General features: G+C 45.8%; 1 protein-coding gene across 15 annotated transcripts in view; it reads right to left on the bottom strand.

The window, feature by feature from the left end:
* PTPRS (protein tyrosine phosphatase receptor type S) overlaps nt 1–18483 on the bottom strand; it is a 752553-nt gene that overhangs the window by 173456 nt on the left and 560614 nt on the right. For all 15 annotated transcript variants that reach the window (XM_063914875.1, XM_063914874.1, XM_063914881.1 and 12 more), the window contains one exon: nt 104–216. In XM_063914875.1, coding sequence (XP_063770945.1) covers nt 104–216 — 113 coding nt within the window. The remainder of the gene's footprint in view (nt 1–103; nt 217–18483) is intronic.

Genomic DNA, 18483 nt, shown 5'->3' with positions numbered 1-18483 from the left:
TCTTCTAACCTATTAGAAAAATATACAAGTTATTAAACGGTCAATTAAGTCTTAACAAGGTAAGAAAACAAGTGACAATTTTTTTAAATATATCTGACATTACCTGGAGTCTGAAAGTTTATACGTCTCATCTCCACAGGATCAGTAGGGTGGTGAGGAGGGATCTCCGCATTGTTCAGCAAACATTTTGATCTGGGTTCTGAGTTTTTCCGTTTGCTTAAAAATGGAAATAGTGCAGATAAACAGCTTTTTCTAAAACAAATGGAAATTCATATACTATGCCATTTTTAGGAATAATTACAAAATTTAAGGGAATCTTACCTGTCTGGTTTGCTGTTCATGGAGGCAAATGGAGGGAAAAATAACAAATTAGATTGAATATTTAAAACAGAAATAATTACAGATGAAGTGAATACATTTAGCACTAATTTATATGTTAACAGTAGACAATAGAAAAATGTGTGGATTTATCTGAACAGAATAAACATTCTTAAGATTTGGTTAAGTACCCTTCACACCTTTTATAGAGACTATTTTCATAAAAATAAAATTTTGAATTGTTTAATGTTTTACAAAATCATTTTGCAGTATCAACTTTCATCTTGGTGCACATTTATCAAACAATTAGGTAAAAAAGAGTGCATTTTATGACTATGCAAATGATTTCACTTTCACGGGCTATTCATTAAAAAAATAAAAAATCTAAAGCTATTTTCTGAAGGTTAAGTTCTTTTGCCGGAGTTGTTGTTTTGTTTTTTAAAACTTGAGCATAAACCGCAGTGAAACTGAAGAAAATTAATCATCTGTATTTAACTTGAGGTTTACAAATGTAGTGTAAAGCAAATTACCTCCAAGACCAAAAAAGTAGTATTATCTACTCAATATATATTCCGGATAGGCAAAACAGTGAAAAAATGAGTATTGGATGGAAACACATGTTGTTAAAACCACTATAAGCTTAAACTTGTCCACTTAATGGCCTAAACCCCACTTCAATACCTTCTAGATAGATTTTATTACTGCACATTAACAGTTAGTACATAGTAATTTTTTATGTATTTGCAGTGAAATCCTTTAAGGGTTGTAATCAGAGGAAGTAGTTACAAATGGAAAACATTAAGACTGCATCAAGGTCACAGTAGCATACTTTTTCTGAATTGCAAAGAACTCTACCAGACTGCCAAGAGAGCAGACCAGCCATCCGAATCCACCCACTTCACTGGTCTGTGGGCTGGATAATGCTATTTGCAGTGAATCTCGTGTCTGTGACCCCTGCAGCATGATGCCGCGAATTGAAGCATTGAGCAGTAAGGGACTGGGCAGCGATGGCTTGATTAGCTGTCTCATGCACTGCCCACTTATTCCCAGAGATATTTAACAATATATTGGCATGTAAGTCATAATTTATGTGAGGTAACAAATAGATTAGTATTGAGCTTTACCCTTTTTAAGCCTTCTACATGGTCAAAAATAAATTACACTAGAGAGTAAATTTCATCCACAAGCACACCATAAATAATTACATTTAAGATAAAGCTTTGGATTTTTTTTTTTTTTTACATTGGACTATTTTCTGTTAATTAGTGGTAAGAATTATAGATGCAATCCATTTTTATTTCTTTAAACAAGGAAATAAAAAAATAAAAAAATCAATGGGTAACCACTGCATGCCCTATTGTTAATACCAAAGAGGATAGTATGTTAGTTACAAAAGAAGGCTTTACAGATACTTGAAAGATGAGCTATGTTCAATGTAGATAACTCTTCTTGCCTTGCCTTGTTTCTTCCTTATTATTGAATTATACAGGATTTATAATCAATGTTTTGTTGAGATGACTGTAACAAATGGTATATGAATGAATACAGTAATCTATAGGTAAAAATGATCTAAGCATACTGTATCTCCGAACATCAGCGAATTTTTATTTGTGATGGTGGCTACAGTACTCAGGAAACATGAACAATAAATACCCCTCAATTTACTGCAAACTGGCATGGTGGCAACAGTGACCACAGAAATCGGGTCTGGTTGGGTGTAGGCATGTATAAGCCAATAGAGTTGAGAAACTATGCAAGTTGATTATCCAGCCGTGGTTCTGGAGGATTTACATAGTCAGTCGTAGGTGATGTTCCAGCATTACTGGAGACTGTGCCAGAAGGAGGTCATCCAAGTAAGGTAGTATCCGAATACCTTGTCATCGGAAATGGGTCACCATCAGCTAGGTGAACACCCTGGGAGCTGTAGAAAGTCCAAAGTCAAAGGCCTGGAATTTGAAATGCTCTTGTAGGACAGCAAAGTGAATGTATTGTTGATGAGAGGGTGCTATAGGCACATGGAGGTATGCATTCTGAATATCCAGGGAGACCATATAGTCCCCAGGTCACATAGCCAGGACAATGGAACGGAGGGTCTCCATACGGATCTTGGGGACCTTGAGGTACTTGTTCATCAATTTCATATTTTCATAGTGGGACAGTATGACCCATTTGGTTTATGAACCAAAAAGAGCATAGACTAGAACCCATGACCCTGTTGAGGCTGCGAAACAGGGATAATGACTCCCAACTGTAGTAAGAAGTGTATGACTCCTTTCAGTGCCTGTGCTTTGCTGGAGTCTGTTGATGGCTTAATAGGGAAGTATTGTCTGGGAGGACACTTCAGGAAGGAAAGAGTGTACCCATGAGAGACCACATCTTGGACCCAGGCATCTGTTGTGACTTGACGCCATGTGTGGGTGAACTGTAGAAGCTGGCCTCCCACCCCGGGGTCCCCCAGGGGGGGAGCACATCCTGTTAGGCTGAGGTTTTGTCCTCTGGATTGGTAATTGGATGTCTAGCAGCACAAGCTTGGTTTTGGGTTTGGAGGTCCTGATGGTGTGAGATCCTCTTGTAAAGGTCTGACCTTTGGCCTTGCGGAAAAAAGGACGGTCACACTGAGGATGCTGAAAGCAGGCAAGCTGTCTTGGAGTTTGCCAGTTTCTCAACTATCTTGTCCAGTTCCGGTCCGAACAGGAGCTCACCAGTGTAAGGTAGGGCTTCCAGTGCATTCTTGGCATCAGAAACTGCCTTCTACGAGCAAAGCCACACAATGCAGCAAGTTGCAATTGAAACCAGCGAAGCTTTAGAGGATACCAGAACAGTGTCTAAAGCTGCTTCACCAATGTAATAGGCCATGTCTCTGATATGCTTGTAGAGACAATTGGTCCTTAGTGGGATCAGATGTGAAACTATGTACAAGGTTGTTGGTACATGTCTCTATGGCCTTAGTCCCCCAAAGTGTAGCTGTGGCCGGTCTGGCTGTCGCTCCTGTAAGGGAGTACAGAGATTTGAGACATGTATCCAGTTGTCTGTCCGCCAGTTCCTTAAGAGAGCATGCAGCTGGAACAGGAAGTATGGAGCTTTTAATTGTGTCACATGAGCACAAGCTGTAGATGAAGTCTCCCACTTTGTACAATCTGATGTGGGCAACGGGTAAAATGAGCTGACCTTTTAAGGAACCGTACTTTTCTTAGTAGGTGTTTTCCATGCCGTGTTCATAGCTTCAGATAAATGATCCAAGTGTGGAAACTCAGCTAACTCAGCTAACACTACCTTCTGACTGTAGTGGTAGGGGCTGGTTCAGTATCTTCCAGCTGAAATGTGAATTTGATCGCCCAAATTAATGCAGCCACATGAAATTTAGGTGGGGCCTCCTCATCCCCAGAGCGGGATTCTGCATGCCTAATCTGAGCATGATCAAAAGTAACTGATGAGTCATCTGAATCAGAGCAGGGAGTAGATTGCGAGGAAGGCACAATACGTTTAGCTGTGGTAGTATAGGCAGTGTACCCTGACCCTGCACCATGTTATGAAATGCAGCAGAGGAAGCAGCCAAGCTCTGCACAGATGTAGAGAATTAGTCCAACCATGTAGGAGGGACCGGTGGGGCTGCAACTGCCTGATAAACAGTCTGTAATGACTGTTGAAATCCCATAGGGGAAGCCATTGAGGGCTGCAGTGGTTGTGGTTTACCCATATGGTGAGCCACAGGTAGGGTAGCAATGTGGAACAGCAATGTAGTAAAATATGCCCATGGAGGTTCCTGCACAAGTACTGTGGAGGTTGAGGTACTGGGAGGCAAAAGACAGGCTGTGCACTGACCATCCCGAAAAATCCTGAGGTAAAACCTCCAAGTTACAGGTTTTACATGCTACCAAAGAAGGAGCACGTTTGTTTGGTCTTACTTTTGTTAGACATAGCAGTAAGTAACGTTTACACACAAAATAGCAATGTGCAACAATGTGCAGTGTGCAAATTAGCAATGTGCAGTGTGACAATATGTGCACACAATATATAATAAAGTGTCAGACTCAACCCAAAACACACCAGTTTTCAAGGGTTATTTAAAGAGAGATAAAAGGGAAAGCAATAAACATGTACAGTAAAGAGATATAGAAACATGCAGCAGTACTAGCATAAGTCACATACACTGCAGAGTATTACATTTAACTGCAAAGGGCACTGATATCAACTATCCAGCTCTGTGAAGAGGCTGGTAGGATGCAGCGCTGAGTATAACCTGCTATGTGGTAGAGGTATACAGGGAGATTCAGCCAACCGCTCCTGGAGACCTGCAGAGCTCAGACATGGCTGCCCAGCATTTCTATGTGAAGGAGGATGAGGGAGGAGCAGCTCAGGGTGGGAAGACTGAAGTGGAATGGCACCCTGGTCTAGGGTAGGGGCCGCTGGGAAAGCGCTGACCTACCCTATGCTGAATGTCACTACCGGTTCTACTGGCCAGAAATGGTCCCCAGCGTCAACACTGCCGGTGTCTCCCATGACTGGCAGTATATGGACTGTGCCTTACCTGCCTTACCTGTCCCCCAGAGTTATTCAGTTGCAGTCCTGGGTGCCCCTGTGCTTCTGCTAGTGAAAGGTGTTGCCAGGGGTCCCGCCGAAATCACATACCCAGTCGTGGTGTTGCGGCCCAGTGGGGGTGTTGGAGCAACAGAATTGGCATCTGCCAGATGCTGATTACTCAAAAGAAGAAAGAAAAAATCATTCATAAAAAATAAAAGCTTGGGCTGTTCAGTGTGACCAGCTCCTGCTGGCAGCGAAAAAACCCCTGAAGTGCCTGAGCATGGGGGAGGGGTATGAGGGGAGAGGAGCCCAGTGCATCCCGGGAGGCTCACAAGCTTTATTGTTCTGTGCCAATCCTGGTCTCCACCAGCCAAACCCAAGGTTAACCCTGTGGAGACCATGGACCCCAAAGAAGAAATTACCCAGGTGCAGGGCCATCATTTTCATAAGGCTACTAGGCTGAAGCCTAGGAGCCCTGCCGACAACAAAATCACACAAAAATTATCAATGGAAATCAAATTTATTAACCCATGGAGTTCTGGATTTGGAGTCACACTCAAAATTAAAGTGGAAAAATACACTACAGGCTGATCCAACTTTGATGTAATGTCCTTAAAACAAGTCAAAATGAGGCTCAGTAGTGTGTCTGGCCTCCATGTGCCTGTATGACCACCCTACAACGCCTGGGCATGCTCCTGATGAGGTGGCGGATGGTCTCCTGAGGGATCTCCTCCCAGACCTGGACTAAAGCATCCGCCAACTCCTGGAAAGTCTGTGGTGCAACGTGGCGTTGGTGGATGGAGCGAGACATGATGTCCCAAGATGTGCTCAATTGGATTCAGGTCTGGGGAACGGACGGGCCAGTCCATAGCACCAATGCCTTCGTCTTGCTGGAACGGCTGACACACTCCAGCCACATGAGGTCTACCATAGTCTTGCATTAGGAGGAACCCAGGGCCAACCGCACCAGCATATGGTCTCACAAGGGGTCTGAGGATCTCATCTCGGTACCTAATGGCAGTCAGGCTACCTCTGGCGAGCAAATGGAGGGCTGTGCGGCCCCCCAAAGAAATGCCACCCCACATCATTACTGACCCACTGCCAAACCGGTCATGCTGGAGGATGTTGCAGGCAGCAGAATGTTCTCCTTGGCGTCTCCAGACTCTATCACGTCTGTCACATGTGCTCAGTGAGAACCTGCTTTCATCTGTGAAGAGCACAGGGCGCCAGTGGCGAATTTGCCAATCTTGGTGTTCTCTGGCAAAAGGCAAACGTCCTGCACGGTGTTGGGCTGTAAGCACATCCCCCACCTGTGGACGTCGGGCCCTCATACCACCCTCATGAAGTCTGTTTCTGATCGTTTGAGTAGACACATGCACATTTGTGGCTTGCTTGAGGTCATTTTGCAGGGCTCTGACAGTGCTCCTCCTGTTCCTCCTTGCACAAAGGCGGAGGTAGCGGTCCTGCTGCTGGGTTGTTGCCCTCCTACGGCCTCCTCCACGTCTCCTGATGTACTGGCCTGTCTCCTGATAATGCCTCCATGCTCTGGACACTACGCTGACAGACACCGTAAACATTCTTGCCACAGCTCGCATTGATGTGCCATCCTGGATGAGCTGCACTACCTGAGCCACTTGTGTGGGTTGTAGACTCAGTCTCATGCTACCACTAGAGTGAAAGCACCGCCAGCTTTCAAAAGTGACTAAAGCATCAGCCAGAAAGCATAGGAGCTGAGAAGTGGTCTGTGGTCACCACCTGCAGAACAACTCATTTATTGTGGGTGTCTTGCTAATTGCCTATAATTCACACCTGTCTATTCCATTTGCACAACAGCATGTGAAATTGATTGTCGATCAGTGTTGCTTCCTAAGTGGACAGTTTGATTTCACAGAAGTGTGATTGACTTGGAGTTACATTGTGTTGTTTAAGTGTTCCTTTTATTTTTTTGAGCAGTGTATATGTGTATATATATATATATATATATATATATATATATTATAGATATATTATAGATATATAATATACATATATATATATAAAATTTGGATTGCACTTCCAGTGTCTAGAATTTATGAAACTACAAAAATGGTCCTGTCACTTTTTACCTTACCTGCTACAAGTGCTCCTCGGGTAATGCCAAGAACCATGGATTAATATTTACGTCTCAAATTTACATATCTATAGATTTACCAAATTTTGTTACACTCATTTATATGTACAACCGTGAAAATCAGAAACTTCCATGCGAAGAACGGGTAGAAGAGCTAGTAGGTTATTACGGACCTGCCCTGGTGCCTGACCACCAACCACTAGTCTCCATTTTCAATGTTTGAAGCGAAGCATCAGCCATGATGATTGCTCGTCTACAATGCTGTCCTTGTTCTTGGGTGCTAATCAGTAGGACATCGAATTTAGGAACCAAACATTGCAGTGCTGATGGTCTCTTGTTACAGGCTGAGCAAGACAATAAGACTGCTGTGGAGGTCTTTCACAACCTATTAGTTTATCAGCTGCCACTGCCCAATAAGCTAATTGGCAGAAAAGTAATAATTGATCCAGTTTTATCCAAACTTTTTGACTTCGCTCACAAGGGCTGGCCCAAGATTGGAATGATATTTATCACAGATTTCCTGGCAGATCAGACCAATTGCTGGATACAAGTGAAACTAAATAGTAAAATCTTACATAAATTGCATGGAGGCCACTTAGGAACAGTTAAATGAATGTAACGAGAAACTACATGTGGTGGCTGGAAAGTGATAGTAAAAATTACAGTTTGACAAGGACTGCATGAAGGTGCAGAATGATCCTCTAATCACACCTGTACATCCATAGGAGTGGCCATCCATCCCGCAGCAGAGGGTGCACATTGAGCTTTGTATGAACATTATTTATTTTTATTACCAGTTATTTGTATAGCACACACATATTCCGCAGTGTTTTACAGATAATATTTAGCCATTCACATCAGTCCCTGTATCAGTGGAGCTTATACTGTATATTTTCTACCACATGTACACAAACACATACACACTAGGGTTAATTTGGAAACCCACACAAGCACAGGGATAATATACAAACTCCATGCTACCCTACATTCTTGAACTGTATGTTTTTTTATTGCAATTGACTAATCGCTTAAGATGAATGATTTGAAATTCACTACACCAGTGAAAACTACTATACTGTATATCTCTACGCAGAACTATCTTTGCCAGAACAGATTTGTAGTGACTATTGTCTGTAATTCATTTCAACCAATTTACCAAATTTAAAAGCAATCAAACATTTTCGATTCCAGCCACCAATGGTCTTGGTGAGACCTTTAATAGAACTATCAAGGCCATGGAGTAAAGAATTGGTGTCAATTCAGCACAAGATTGATAACTTTGCATCTACTGTAACACAGCACAGCGCAGCACAGTACTGTACAATTATCTGCTATGCTGTTCTTACAGAGGAACTTGAAGTTCGGACGGTGTAATAGTTAGCATTTACTGCCTCACAGCACTGAGGTCATGGGTGCGATTCCCACCATGGCCCTGTGTGGAGTTTGTATATTCTCCCCGTACTTGTGGGTTTCCTCCGGGTTCTCTGGTTTCCTCCCACAATCCAAAAATATACTGGTAGGTTAATTGGCTCTGAACAAAATTAACCCTAGCATAAATGTGTAGATGTGGTAGGGAATATAGATTGTAAGCTCCACTGGGGCAGGGACTAATGTGAATGACCAAATATTCTCTGTAAAGGAATTGCAGAATATGTGTGTGCAATATGTGTGGTAATAAAGAAATAAAAATTGAAGTCTCAATTCGATTTAGTGAAGCTAGATGTGAAGAAATATACAGGATAAACAGTTCTATCAAGTTTATCAATGCTCCACTAAACTTTTCCCTGTTGGCCAAAACATGCTTGTTTGAAATTACAGAGCAGACAAATAGAAAGCCTGCAAGGTGATCTCCAAAACAGGACCCTTAATGTACAAAGGTAAGGTGGGAGGAGAACTGTCATGTTGATCAGATCACTAAGTCCAGAGGGTTAGTTGCGTTCAACATGACATTCCTAGAATGAATTACATTCTTACTGATGCTTCCTTTTAATATATCTCCTGAGCTGAATGACCCAAATCGAGGATTTACCTGAACTAGTTCAGAACCAGAGGCTGGCTGGCAGGCAAAGGGGGGCAGGGTGCCATCTGCTCCCTGGGCCAGTAAAATGTAAGTGAACTAGGGCCGACTGGCTGCGGGAGGCAAACAGAGATCCTCCTGCTTCCAACTGCTGTGAGTTATAATGTTTAACCCCCCTGCCTGGCTGCGGAAGAGCAGGGGCTAGCAAAAAATGGCTGTCCCCATAGCAGGCTATAAGAAAATGGCCACCACTGACTAATGGGGAGACGGGTGTCCTTTCCCAGTATCCTAGGGGCTTGAGAGTGGATAAAGCGGTCGAGGCAATTGGAGGAGTCGGGCTGCTTTTCCTTCTGCTGGAGTATGTACACGGAGGGGAGGAGGGGGCTCAGAGACCAGTGCAGTAAGGAGCAGTCTAGGACTTTTGGCCCAGCTTCACCTCTGGAGAGATTGTATTTGGAGTCTTTATCTGTCGGCAAACTAAAGCAGGTATAAACTAGTACACTGGCATTGTACTGTATAGCTCCACCTCTGCTCCCACCTTGTAGACACTGCCACTGTAAAGCTCTACCCCCATGTACACTGACACTGGGCAGTCCCACCTATTCCCCCACTGTGTTAACTGTGCAGCCCCCCTCTGACCCAACCCTGTGTACCCTGGTACTATGCAGCCCACCTGTGCCCACTGACGCTGTGCAGGGCCACCTGTGCCCTCACCCTGTATACACTGGTACTATGCAGCACACCTGTGCCCACTGACATCATGCCTTCCCCCTCTGACCCCACCTGCGCCCACTGATACCATGCATCCCCCCTCTGACCCCACCCTGTATACATTGGTACTATGAAGCCCCACCTGTGCCTACTGACACAGTGCAGTCCCACCTGTGCTACCACCCTGTGTACACTGGTACTATGCAGCCCATCTGTGCTCACTGACACCGTGCATCCCCCCTGTGCCACCACCCTGTATACACTGGTACTATGCAGCACACCTGTGCCCACTGACATCATGCCTTCCCCCTCTGACCCCACCTGCGCCCACTGATACCATGCATCCCCCCTCTGACCCCACCCTGTATACATTGGTACTATGAAGCCCCACCTGTGCCTACTGACACAGTGCAGTCCCACCTGTGCTACCACCCTGTGTACACTGGTACTATGCAGCCCATCTGTGCTCACTGACACCGTGCATCCCCCCTGTGCCACCACCCTGTATACACTGGTACTATGCAGCCCCACCTGTGCCCACTGATATCATGCATCCCCCCTCTGACCCCACCTGCACCCACTGATACAATTCATCCCCCCTCTGACCCCACCCTGTATACATTGGTACTATGAAGCCCCACCTGTGCCTACTGACACAGTGCAGTCCCACCTGTGTTCCCACCCTGTGTACACTGGTACTATGCAGCCCACCTGTGCCCACTGACGCTGTGCAGGGCCACCTGTGCCCTCACCCTGTATACACTGGTACTATGCAGCCCACCTGTGCCCACTGATATCATGCATCCCCCCTCTGACCCCACCTGCACCCACTGATACAATTCATCCCCCCTCTGACCCCACCCTGTATACATTGGTACTATGCAGCCCCACCTGTGCCCACTGACAGTGCATCCCCCCTGTGACCCCACCCTGTGTACACTGGTACTATGCAGCAAACCTGTGCCCACTGACACCGTGCAGCACCACCTGAACATCATCAGCAACTTGATAAGTGCTATCGTTTTTTACAACAAAAAAACATTTGTGAACATGCAATACCAATATAAACTAAAAACTGATGCTTACTCTGCATACATGTAGTTGCTGAAATGAGTTACAGCACTATGTGATCTGTATGCTCCCAGGACAGTGATGTAATGTTAAAAGTGTATTGTGATTTATGAATTGCTTATTCAAATGCCTCAGTGTGTTTGTTTTATTCTGCAACTCCTTACTTTTTTTCCCCTCTTGATTTTAAGTAATTTGGAGCTGAGGGAGGTGATGTAAAGTGGTTATTGCACAGTATATTGGACCTATTTCAGGTCCAGTTGATGTTGCTACTTATTATAAATACTCTGCTCATGCGCAGGCTGAATGCGGGCACAAATGGGTCCTATGATGTAGGAAGTAGGATTGCAGCAGACTGTTAGTGATAGACAGTCTTCTGCCATTTTGCGTCGGGCAGGGGTGGCAATGCCCTCAGTTTCCCATAACAGAGACATGTTTCGGGGGAGAGAATAGGCCAGGGATCTCTGAAAGCAGCCCAATGGGGAGTCAGTGATCCGATGTTATAACTACTGCAGCAGGAGGCTTCTAGCTGTAATAGACACCTCCTGCTGCATCACCATACAGCGCTATCACTGCTGCTTCCAAGGAAGTGACAACCACTCCATCAAAATCTGAAAAGGAGTGTTATGGTACACTTATCATGGTTAACACTCTTTCTGTGAGGTACATTGGTTCCACAGGAAAACATCGGGTTGTAGAGTGGATCCTGATCCAGAGGCAACAACAAGCCTTAGGCTGTCCCAGGATGCATTAAACCCTCCTCTATAAACCCCGCCTCCAGGCACTGGAGCTCAGTTTCGTTAACCAGTCAAATGCAGGAGCAGGCAAGAGAGAAGGTAGATTTTAGTCACATAGAACCACATTCACACGACAGGAGAAGATACCAGCGGCTAATGCCATACAAACCCATAGAAGCGTCAGGGTTGGCGCCCTGTGGAACCAATGTACCTAGCAGAAAAAGTGTTAACCATGGTAAGTCTACCATAACACTCCTTCTGTGCAGCAGGATACATTGGTTTACACAGGAAAACATCAGGGATGTCCGAAAGCAGTTCCTCAAGGGATGGGACGCTCCTTAGCAGGCACAAGAACACGGCGTCCAAAGGAAGTATCCTGGGAGGCGGAAGTATCAAAGACATAGAACCTAATAAACATGTTCACTGAGGACCATGTAGCCACCTTGTACAATTGTCCTGCAGACGCGCCACGGCGGGCCGCCCAAGAAGGTCCAACAGACCGAGTAGAAGGGGCTTTAATAGCAGCAGAAGCTGGGAGCCCAGCTGCGCATAAGATTGTGCAATCACCATTCTAATCCATCTGCCCAAGGTTTGCTTATTCGCATGTCAGCCACGTTTGTGGAAACCAAACAGTACAAAAAGGGAATTTGACCTCCTCATAGAGGCAGTCCTCTCCACATAAATACGGAGAGCCCTTACCACATTCAAAGAACGCTCTTTGGAAGACAAGTCTGAAGAGATAACGGCTGGAACCACAATGTCCTGGTTTAGGTGAAAAGATGACACCACCTTAGGCAAATAACCTGGTCAAGTTCGTAGAAATGCCCAGTCACGGTGAAAAATCAAATAGGGTGGACGACAGGACAAAGCGCCTAAGTCCAACACCAGTCTTGCTGAGGCAATAGCCAGCAAAACCAGGACCTTGGCCATGAGCCATTTAAGGTCCGCCGACTCAAGAGATTCAAATGCAGACTCTTGCAGGGCTTTTAGTACAACAATCAAATCCCATGGAGCCACAGGGGGGGACATAGGGGACTGAATCCTAAGTACGCCCTGAGTGAAAGTATGAACGCCAGGTATAGATGCAATTTTTCTCTGAAACCATACCGACAAGGCAGATATGTGAACCTTGAGGGTGGCCAGGAGAAGACCTAGGTCAAGGCCTCATTGCAGAAAAGCCAGGATTCTGGACATTCTAATTCGATATGCAACTCTTATCAGCACACCAGGTGAAGTAAGAATTCCAGGCCCTGTAATAAATCCAGGCAGATGCCGGTTTGCGGACTTTCAACATAGTGTGGATAGCCACCTCGAAAAATCCTTTGGCCCTCAGGAGTGATGCTTCAAGAGCCACGCCATAAAAGCCAGTCTGGTCAGGTCTGGGTAGACACAAGGGCCCTGAACGAGGAGGTCTAGGCGTTGAGGAAGTAGAAGAGGACGTTCCATCGAGAGACCCTGCAGGTCTGAGAACCAATGCCGTCTGGGCAACGCTGGAGTGACTAGAAGTAGTATTCCTCCTTCTTGCTTGAACTTCCACAGAACCCTGGACAGGAGTGACACCAGAGGGAACACGTATGGCAGACGAAAATTTGATTGAATTACTAGTGCGTCCACAAACTCTGCCTGAGGATCCCTTGTCCTTGATCCGAAGACCGGAACCTTGTGTTGAGATGCCATCAGGTCTACATCTGGTAGGCACCACTTGTCCACTAGGAGTTGAAAAACCTCCGGATGAAGGCTCCACTCTGCGTCGTGTACATCCTGACGACTGAGGAAATCCGCTTCCCAGTTGAGGACACCCGGAATGAACACTGCCAATATTGCTGGCAGATGGCGTTCTGCCCATTGAAGAATTCTAGACACTTGATGATGATTTATGTACGCCACTGTGGTGGTGTTGTCCGTCTGTACTTGAACAGGCCTGTTCCTTAATAGAGGCAGGGCTAGTAACAATGCATTGAACACTGCCCACAGTTCCAGAATGTTGATGGGGAGGAGAGACTCCTCCTTGGTCCAGCGACCCTGGAGAGTGTGTTGCTCGAACATCGCGCCCTAGCCCCTCAGACTGGCGTCCGTTGTCAAAAGGACCCAGTTGGGAATCCAGAAGGGACGGCCCCTGCTCAACTGTTGATTCTGGAGTCCCCAGGACAGAGACAGGCGGACCTCCAGAGTCAAGACCATCATATGAGACCTGATCCACTGAGGCAGACTGTCCCACTTGGATAGGATTAACTGTTGGAGAGGACGAAAATGGAATTGAGCATACTCCACCATGTCGAAAGTCGACACTTTCAGGCCTAGTACTTGCATCGCCGAGTAAATGGACACTTTTGGGCGAGAGAGGAAGTATCTGATCCTGTCCTGAAACCTCAGGACCTTCTCTGGAGACAGAAACAGCTGCTGACTGTGCATATCCAGTAGAGCTCCCAGGTGCATGGTCATGACCTTGGTGAAAATCCGAGGGGCCGTGGTCAGTCCAAACGGCAGAGCTCTGAATTGGTAATGGAGGTTGCCAATAGCAAACTGCAGATATTGCTGATGTAAAATGGCAATAGGAATATGCAGGTAAGCATCCTGTATATCCAGTTTCCCAGGTTCCATGGCCAGTACAATGGCGCATAGTGTTTCCATACAGAACTTGGAAACTCTCACAAACTTGTTCAGTGACTTGAGGTTGAGAATAGGCCAGAAAGACCCATTGGGTTTCAGTACTAGAAACCGGGTCGAGTAGTAGCCCTTCCCTTTTTGAAAGAGAGGCACCGGCACCACCACTCCTGTCAGCAGGATGAATTGTACAACCAAGTGTAGAACTTGTGCCTTCAACGGGTCAGATGGGATGACCGCTGCGCAGAACTGGTGAGAGGGACGTCTCTTGAAAGAGACTGCGTACCCGTGAGAGACAACTTCCCGCACCCACGCATGTGAAGTGGTCCTTAACCAGACCTGGGTGAACTGCAGGAGTCGGCCTCCCACCCTGGGGTCCCCCAGGGGAAGGCCCGCCCTGTCATGCTGCAGACTTGTCCCATTTGGAAGCACGCTGACAGGCGGCCCAGGATTGTTTAGATTTGGGCTTACCGGCCTTGGAAGTACGAGGCTTGCTCGAGTACCCCTGACCCTTTGATTTACCTGAAGTCTGAAAGGAACGAAAAGTAGTTCCTTTAGCTTTTGGAGCAGAAGGTGTAGTATTAGGAAGGCACGCAGTCTTAGCAGAGGCTAAGTCAGTCATGATCCTATAAAGATCTTCTCCAAATAGGATGTCACCCTTAAAAGGGAGCACCTCCAGAGTCTTCTTGGAATCTAGGTCCACCTTCCAGGACCGCAACCATAGAATACGGCGAGCCAAAATAGACGTAGTGGACTTTGGACGCCAGAATACCTGCCTCAGAGGACGCCTCTTCAATATAATGGAAGGCAGTGGTAATATGAGACAGACAATGTTTGGCAAGGTCAGAAATATCCTGAGGTAGCTCCTCCTTCAATACCTGGACCCACGCATCAATAGCTTTTGCAGCCCAGGAGACCACAATAGTGGGCCTGTGAATTGTCCCAGTTAGGGAATAAATACACTTCAGGCATCCCTACACATGCTTATCTGTTGGTTCCTTCAGGGAGGTGACAGGCAGAGAAGAGGAAACCACAATCCGGGCAACATAAGAGTCAACCGGCGGTAGAGTTTCCCACTTGTTAGTCAACTCCGCAGTGATAGGAAAACGAGTCAACATCTTCTTGGATAGGGCAAACTTCTTTCCTGGGGAGATCCAAGCCTCTTGACATATGTCAATTAAAAGGTCAGAGTGAGTAAAAACTACTTTTGCCACTTTCTGACGCTTGAATTTATCAGGCTTTTTTGATGCAGTAGTGGGATCAGCTTCATCATCAATCTGGAGAACCATTTTGATAGCTTCCATTGAGTCAGGGACATCAACCTGAGGTATATGCTTCCCATCAGAGGCCACTGAGTCAGAATCAGTCGGATCAGTATAGGCCCCATCTTCATCAGAAGTATCTGAAACATGAGTGGATTGAGAGGAAGAATCACATGCATAGAGGGCCCCTTAGCCCCAGAGGGCTGATGTGTAGACTTCTGTTAAACCAAGGATTTATTCAAAATCTGTATCTGGTTAGTGTGTCCGCCCAAAGCGGATTAGCTACAGGGACAATTTGTGGCTGCAATGGCACAAGTAATCCCACAGTGGGCGTAAGATGTGTTATCAAAGTATTTAACATACAAGAGTAGGTAGCCCAGGGTGGCTCTTGGTTGGCCCCGAGGGCCACAGGTGGAGCGGGAGAGGTAAGGGACTCAGAACCCACATCCCCAGCAGCAGGTTCCCCCCCTGGTAAATCCGTGGAAGCAGCACTGCCTGATGCAGGAGTGCCCGCGGAATTCCCGCCCTGTGTGGCAGACAGTATGAGGAATGTAGCCGCGGGGCCACAGTACAATATAGCCAAACAATAGGAATACCGTAATCCCCTGATTTATATGGTAATAAAAGCAGGACACAAACAGATAAATGAATCGGTATGGGGTGACTGAAATGCACAAAAAAATACACTGAGATGTATATAGACCAGGCATGTCCAAACTGTGGCCCTCCAGCTGTTGAGAAACTACACATCCCAGCATGCCCTGACACAGCTTTATTATTCTCTGACAGCAAAACTGTGTCAGGGCATGCTGGGATATGTAGTTTCACAACAGCTGGAGGGCCGCAGTTTGGACATGCCTGATATAGACTGTGTAGCACTATATATATATATATAGCAGATATGTATATGCAGAGAGATATAACAATGCACAGCAATACTGGATGTATATCACAGAATAATTGCACCACCTATTCTGTTAGAAGCACACTTATTTCTTAACGAACGCTGTCTATGACTTGTAGAATACTCAAGTGTCTGTATAAGCACGGCGCTGTGACAGGTGGCTATACAGGAGGAGGAGACAGCACCCCGCAATCCCGTGGAGAGCAGCCCTGAAGTAGAAATGGTGCCTGGTCTCAGCAGGGAGTTGAAGGAGAAAGTGAAAGCAGCTCCAGGGTGGGAACATCTGCGGGAGATGGTGCCCGGAGCTGGGGGGAGGGGCTATAGGTTAGCGCTTTATCCCCCTTTAGCGTAACCTGTGCTCCTATAGCCCTGGTGGATATAGTGGGATCCATGAGCCATACAGTGTCTAAGCCAGCCGCGCTGTCCATCTCCTAGAGACCGCACGGGATCGCGATTTCAATCAAGTGGGTCCCACATGGGGGACCCTCTTACCTCCTCCCCATGTCCTGCAGCCACATGATCCTGGAGATGAGCAGCGGCAGTGTGCCAAGATACCGATGCATCTCCACTGTAGGTACCAGGGAACCAGGCCGCGAAAGTATACAGCGCCACAGAGGGGAGGTGATGGAGCCGCAGCACAGCATGTTCGAAGGACATAAATGTGCTGCTGCTCAGTCTTCAAAAAGCTTTCTTCTTCAATTCTTCAGGGCTGCCTAATGCAGCCCTCGCCTGTTAGTGACCTGCTATGCAGGCACCAACTTTAAAACTGAGCTCCTGTGCACGGAGGAGGGGTTATATAGAGGAGGCGGTGTGGTGCATCCTGGGAACAGTCAAAGTTTTTAGCCAGTTGGTGCCTCGGATCAAGATCCAACTCTGCACCCCAATGTTATTCCCTGTGGAATACCAGTGTACCCCGCCTGTTTAGATGACCCAGAGGCACGGGAGTGACCTGGGGAGGATTCCTATCTAACCAAGGACTGATTTCATTGTTGCATCTGGTTAGATAAATTTTCTGCCTATGGTAGATTAACCATAGGGACAATATGTGGCTGTAGTGGCACAGGTGGGCCCATAGGGGGCGTAAGGCGTTCTACCAGAGTACCCAGTAGGTTAGTGAACACAGCCCAGGGTGGCTCCTGAGTAGACCCAGGAGTTGCGAGCTGACTAGGAGGTGTATGACACATAGTACATAGACCATCACACAAAACTTCCCCTTCTGGTAAATCCCTGGAGCATGCTCTACATGATGCAGGAGCTTCCATGGATTTACTGGCCTTTCTGTTAGACATTATGAAAAAATGCAACAACAGAGCGAATCAGTACGATAAAGCCAGACAAAGTACAATACCTGCAAATAAAGTATTCTGTGACTGAGTACACAGTAGAATATGCATATTGGATAAATGCTGTGACGCACTATATTAACGGACCCAGACGTGCCTAGCTCTTAGGGTACAGAATATAGTGACAGTTATATTTGAGAAACACTGAAAGTGAAACCACAAAGCAGATACAGACACACAGTCACAGGCAATGCAGAAACAATTAAACAATAAAGCTGCACTGGACTAAAACACACACACATACACACACACACACACACACACACATATATATATATTTATTTATTTATTATTTATTTATTAGCAGTTTCTTATATAGCGCAGCATATTCCGTTGCGCTTTACAATTAGAACAGTTATAGAACAAAACTGGGCAAAGACAGACAGACATAGAGGTAGGAAGGCCCTGCTCGCAAGCTTACAATATATATATATATATATATATATATATATATATATATATATATATATATATATATATAGATGTCGTAGTGGTGTCCGGCACTCAAAGCAATTGAGTGGTAAAGTGCTGCGGTGCCCTCCTTGAGGGAATGGTGTCCCACTAAATAATTCCAAGGATAAAGCAGGCGGCACTCAGCAGTCTGGATTCCTTTTAAACTTTTATTGAAAAACAATGGTTGTTCAATAAAAGTTTAAAAGGAATCCAGACTGCTGAGTGCCGCCTGCTTTATCCTTGGAATTATATATATATATATATATATATATATATATGTCACAGCGCGGTCCTAGACCGGAGGTATATATTAGAATACTCGTACAATATATTCTATAACAGGTACACTTTTTCTTAACTAATGCTGTCTGTATACAGACATGTAGAACACTCAAGTGTTTGTAAAGTTACAGCGCTGTATACAGGCGGCTTTAC

The sequence above is a fragment of the Pseudophryne corroboree genome, chromosome 1 (genome assembly GCF_028390025.1).
Source record: "Pseudophryne corroboree isolate aPseCor3 chromosome 1, aPseCor3.hap2, whole genome shotgun sequence".
Taxonomy (NCBI): domain Eukaryota; kingdom Metazoa; phylum Chordata; class Amphibia; order Anura; family Myobatrachidae; genus Pseudophryne; species Pseudophryne corroboree.
Note: the sequence above shows the minus strand (reverse complement) of the source record. Positions and strands in the feature narration are given on the sequence as shown.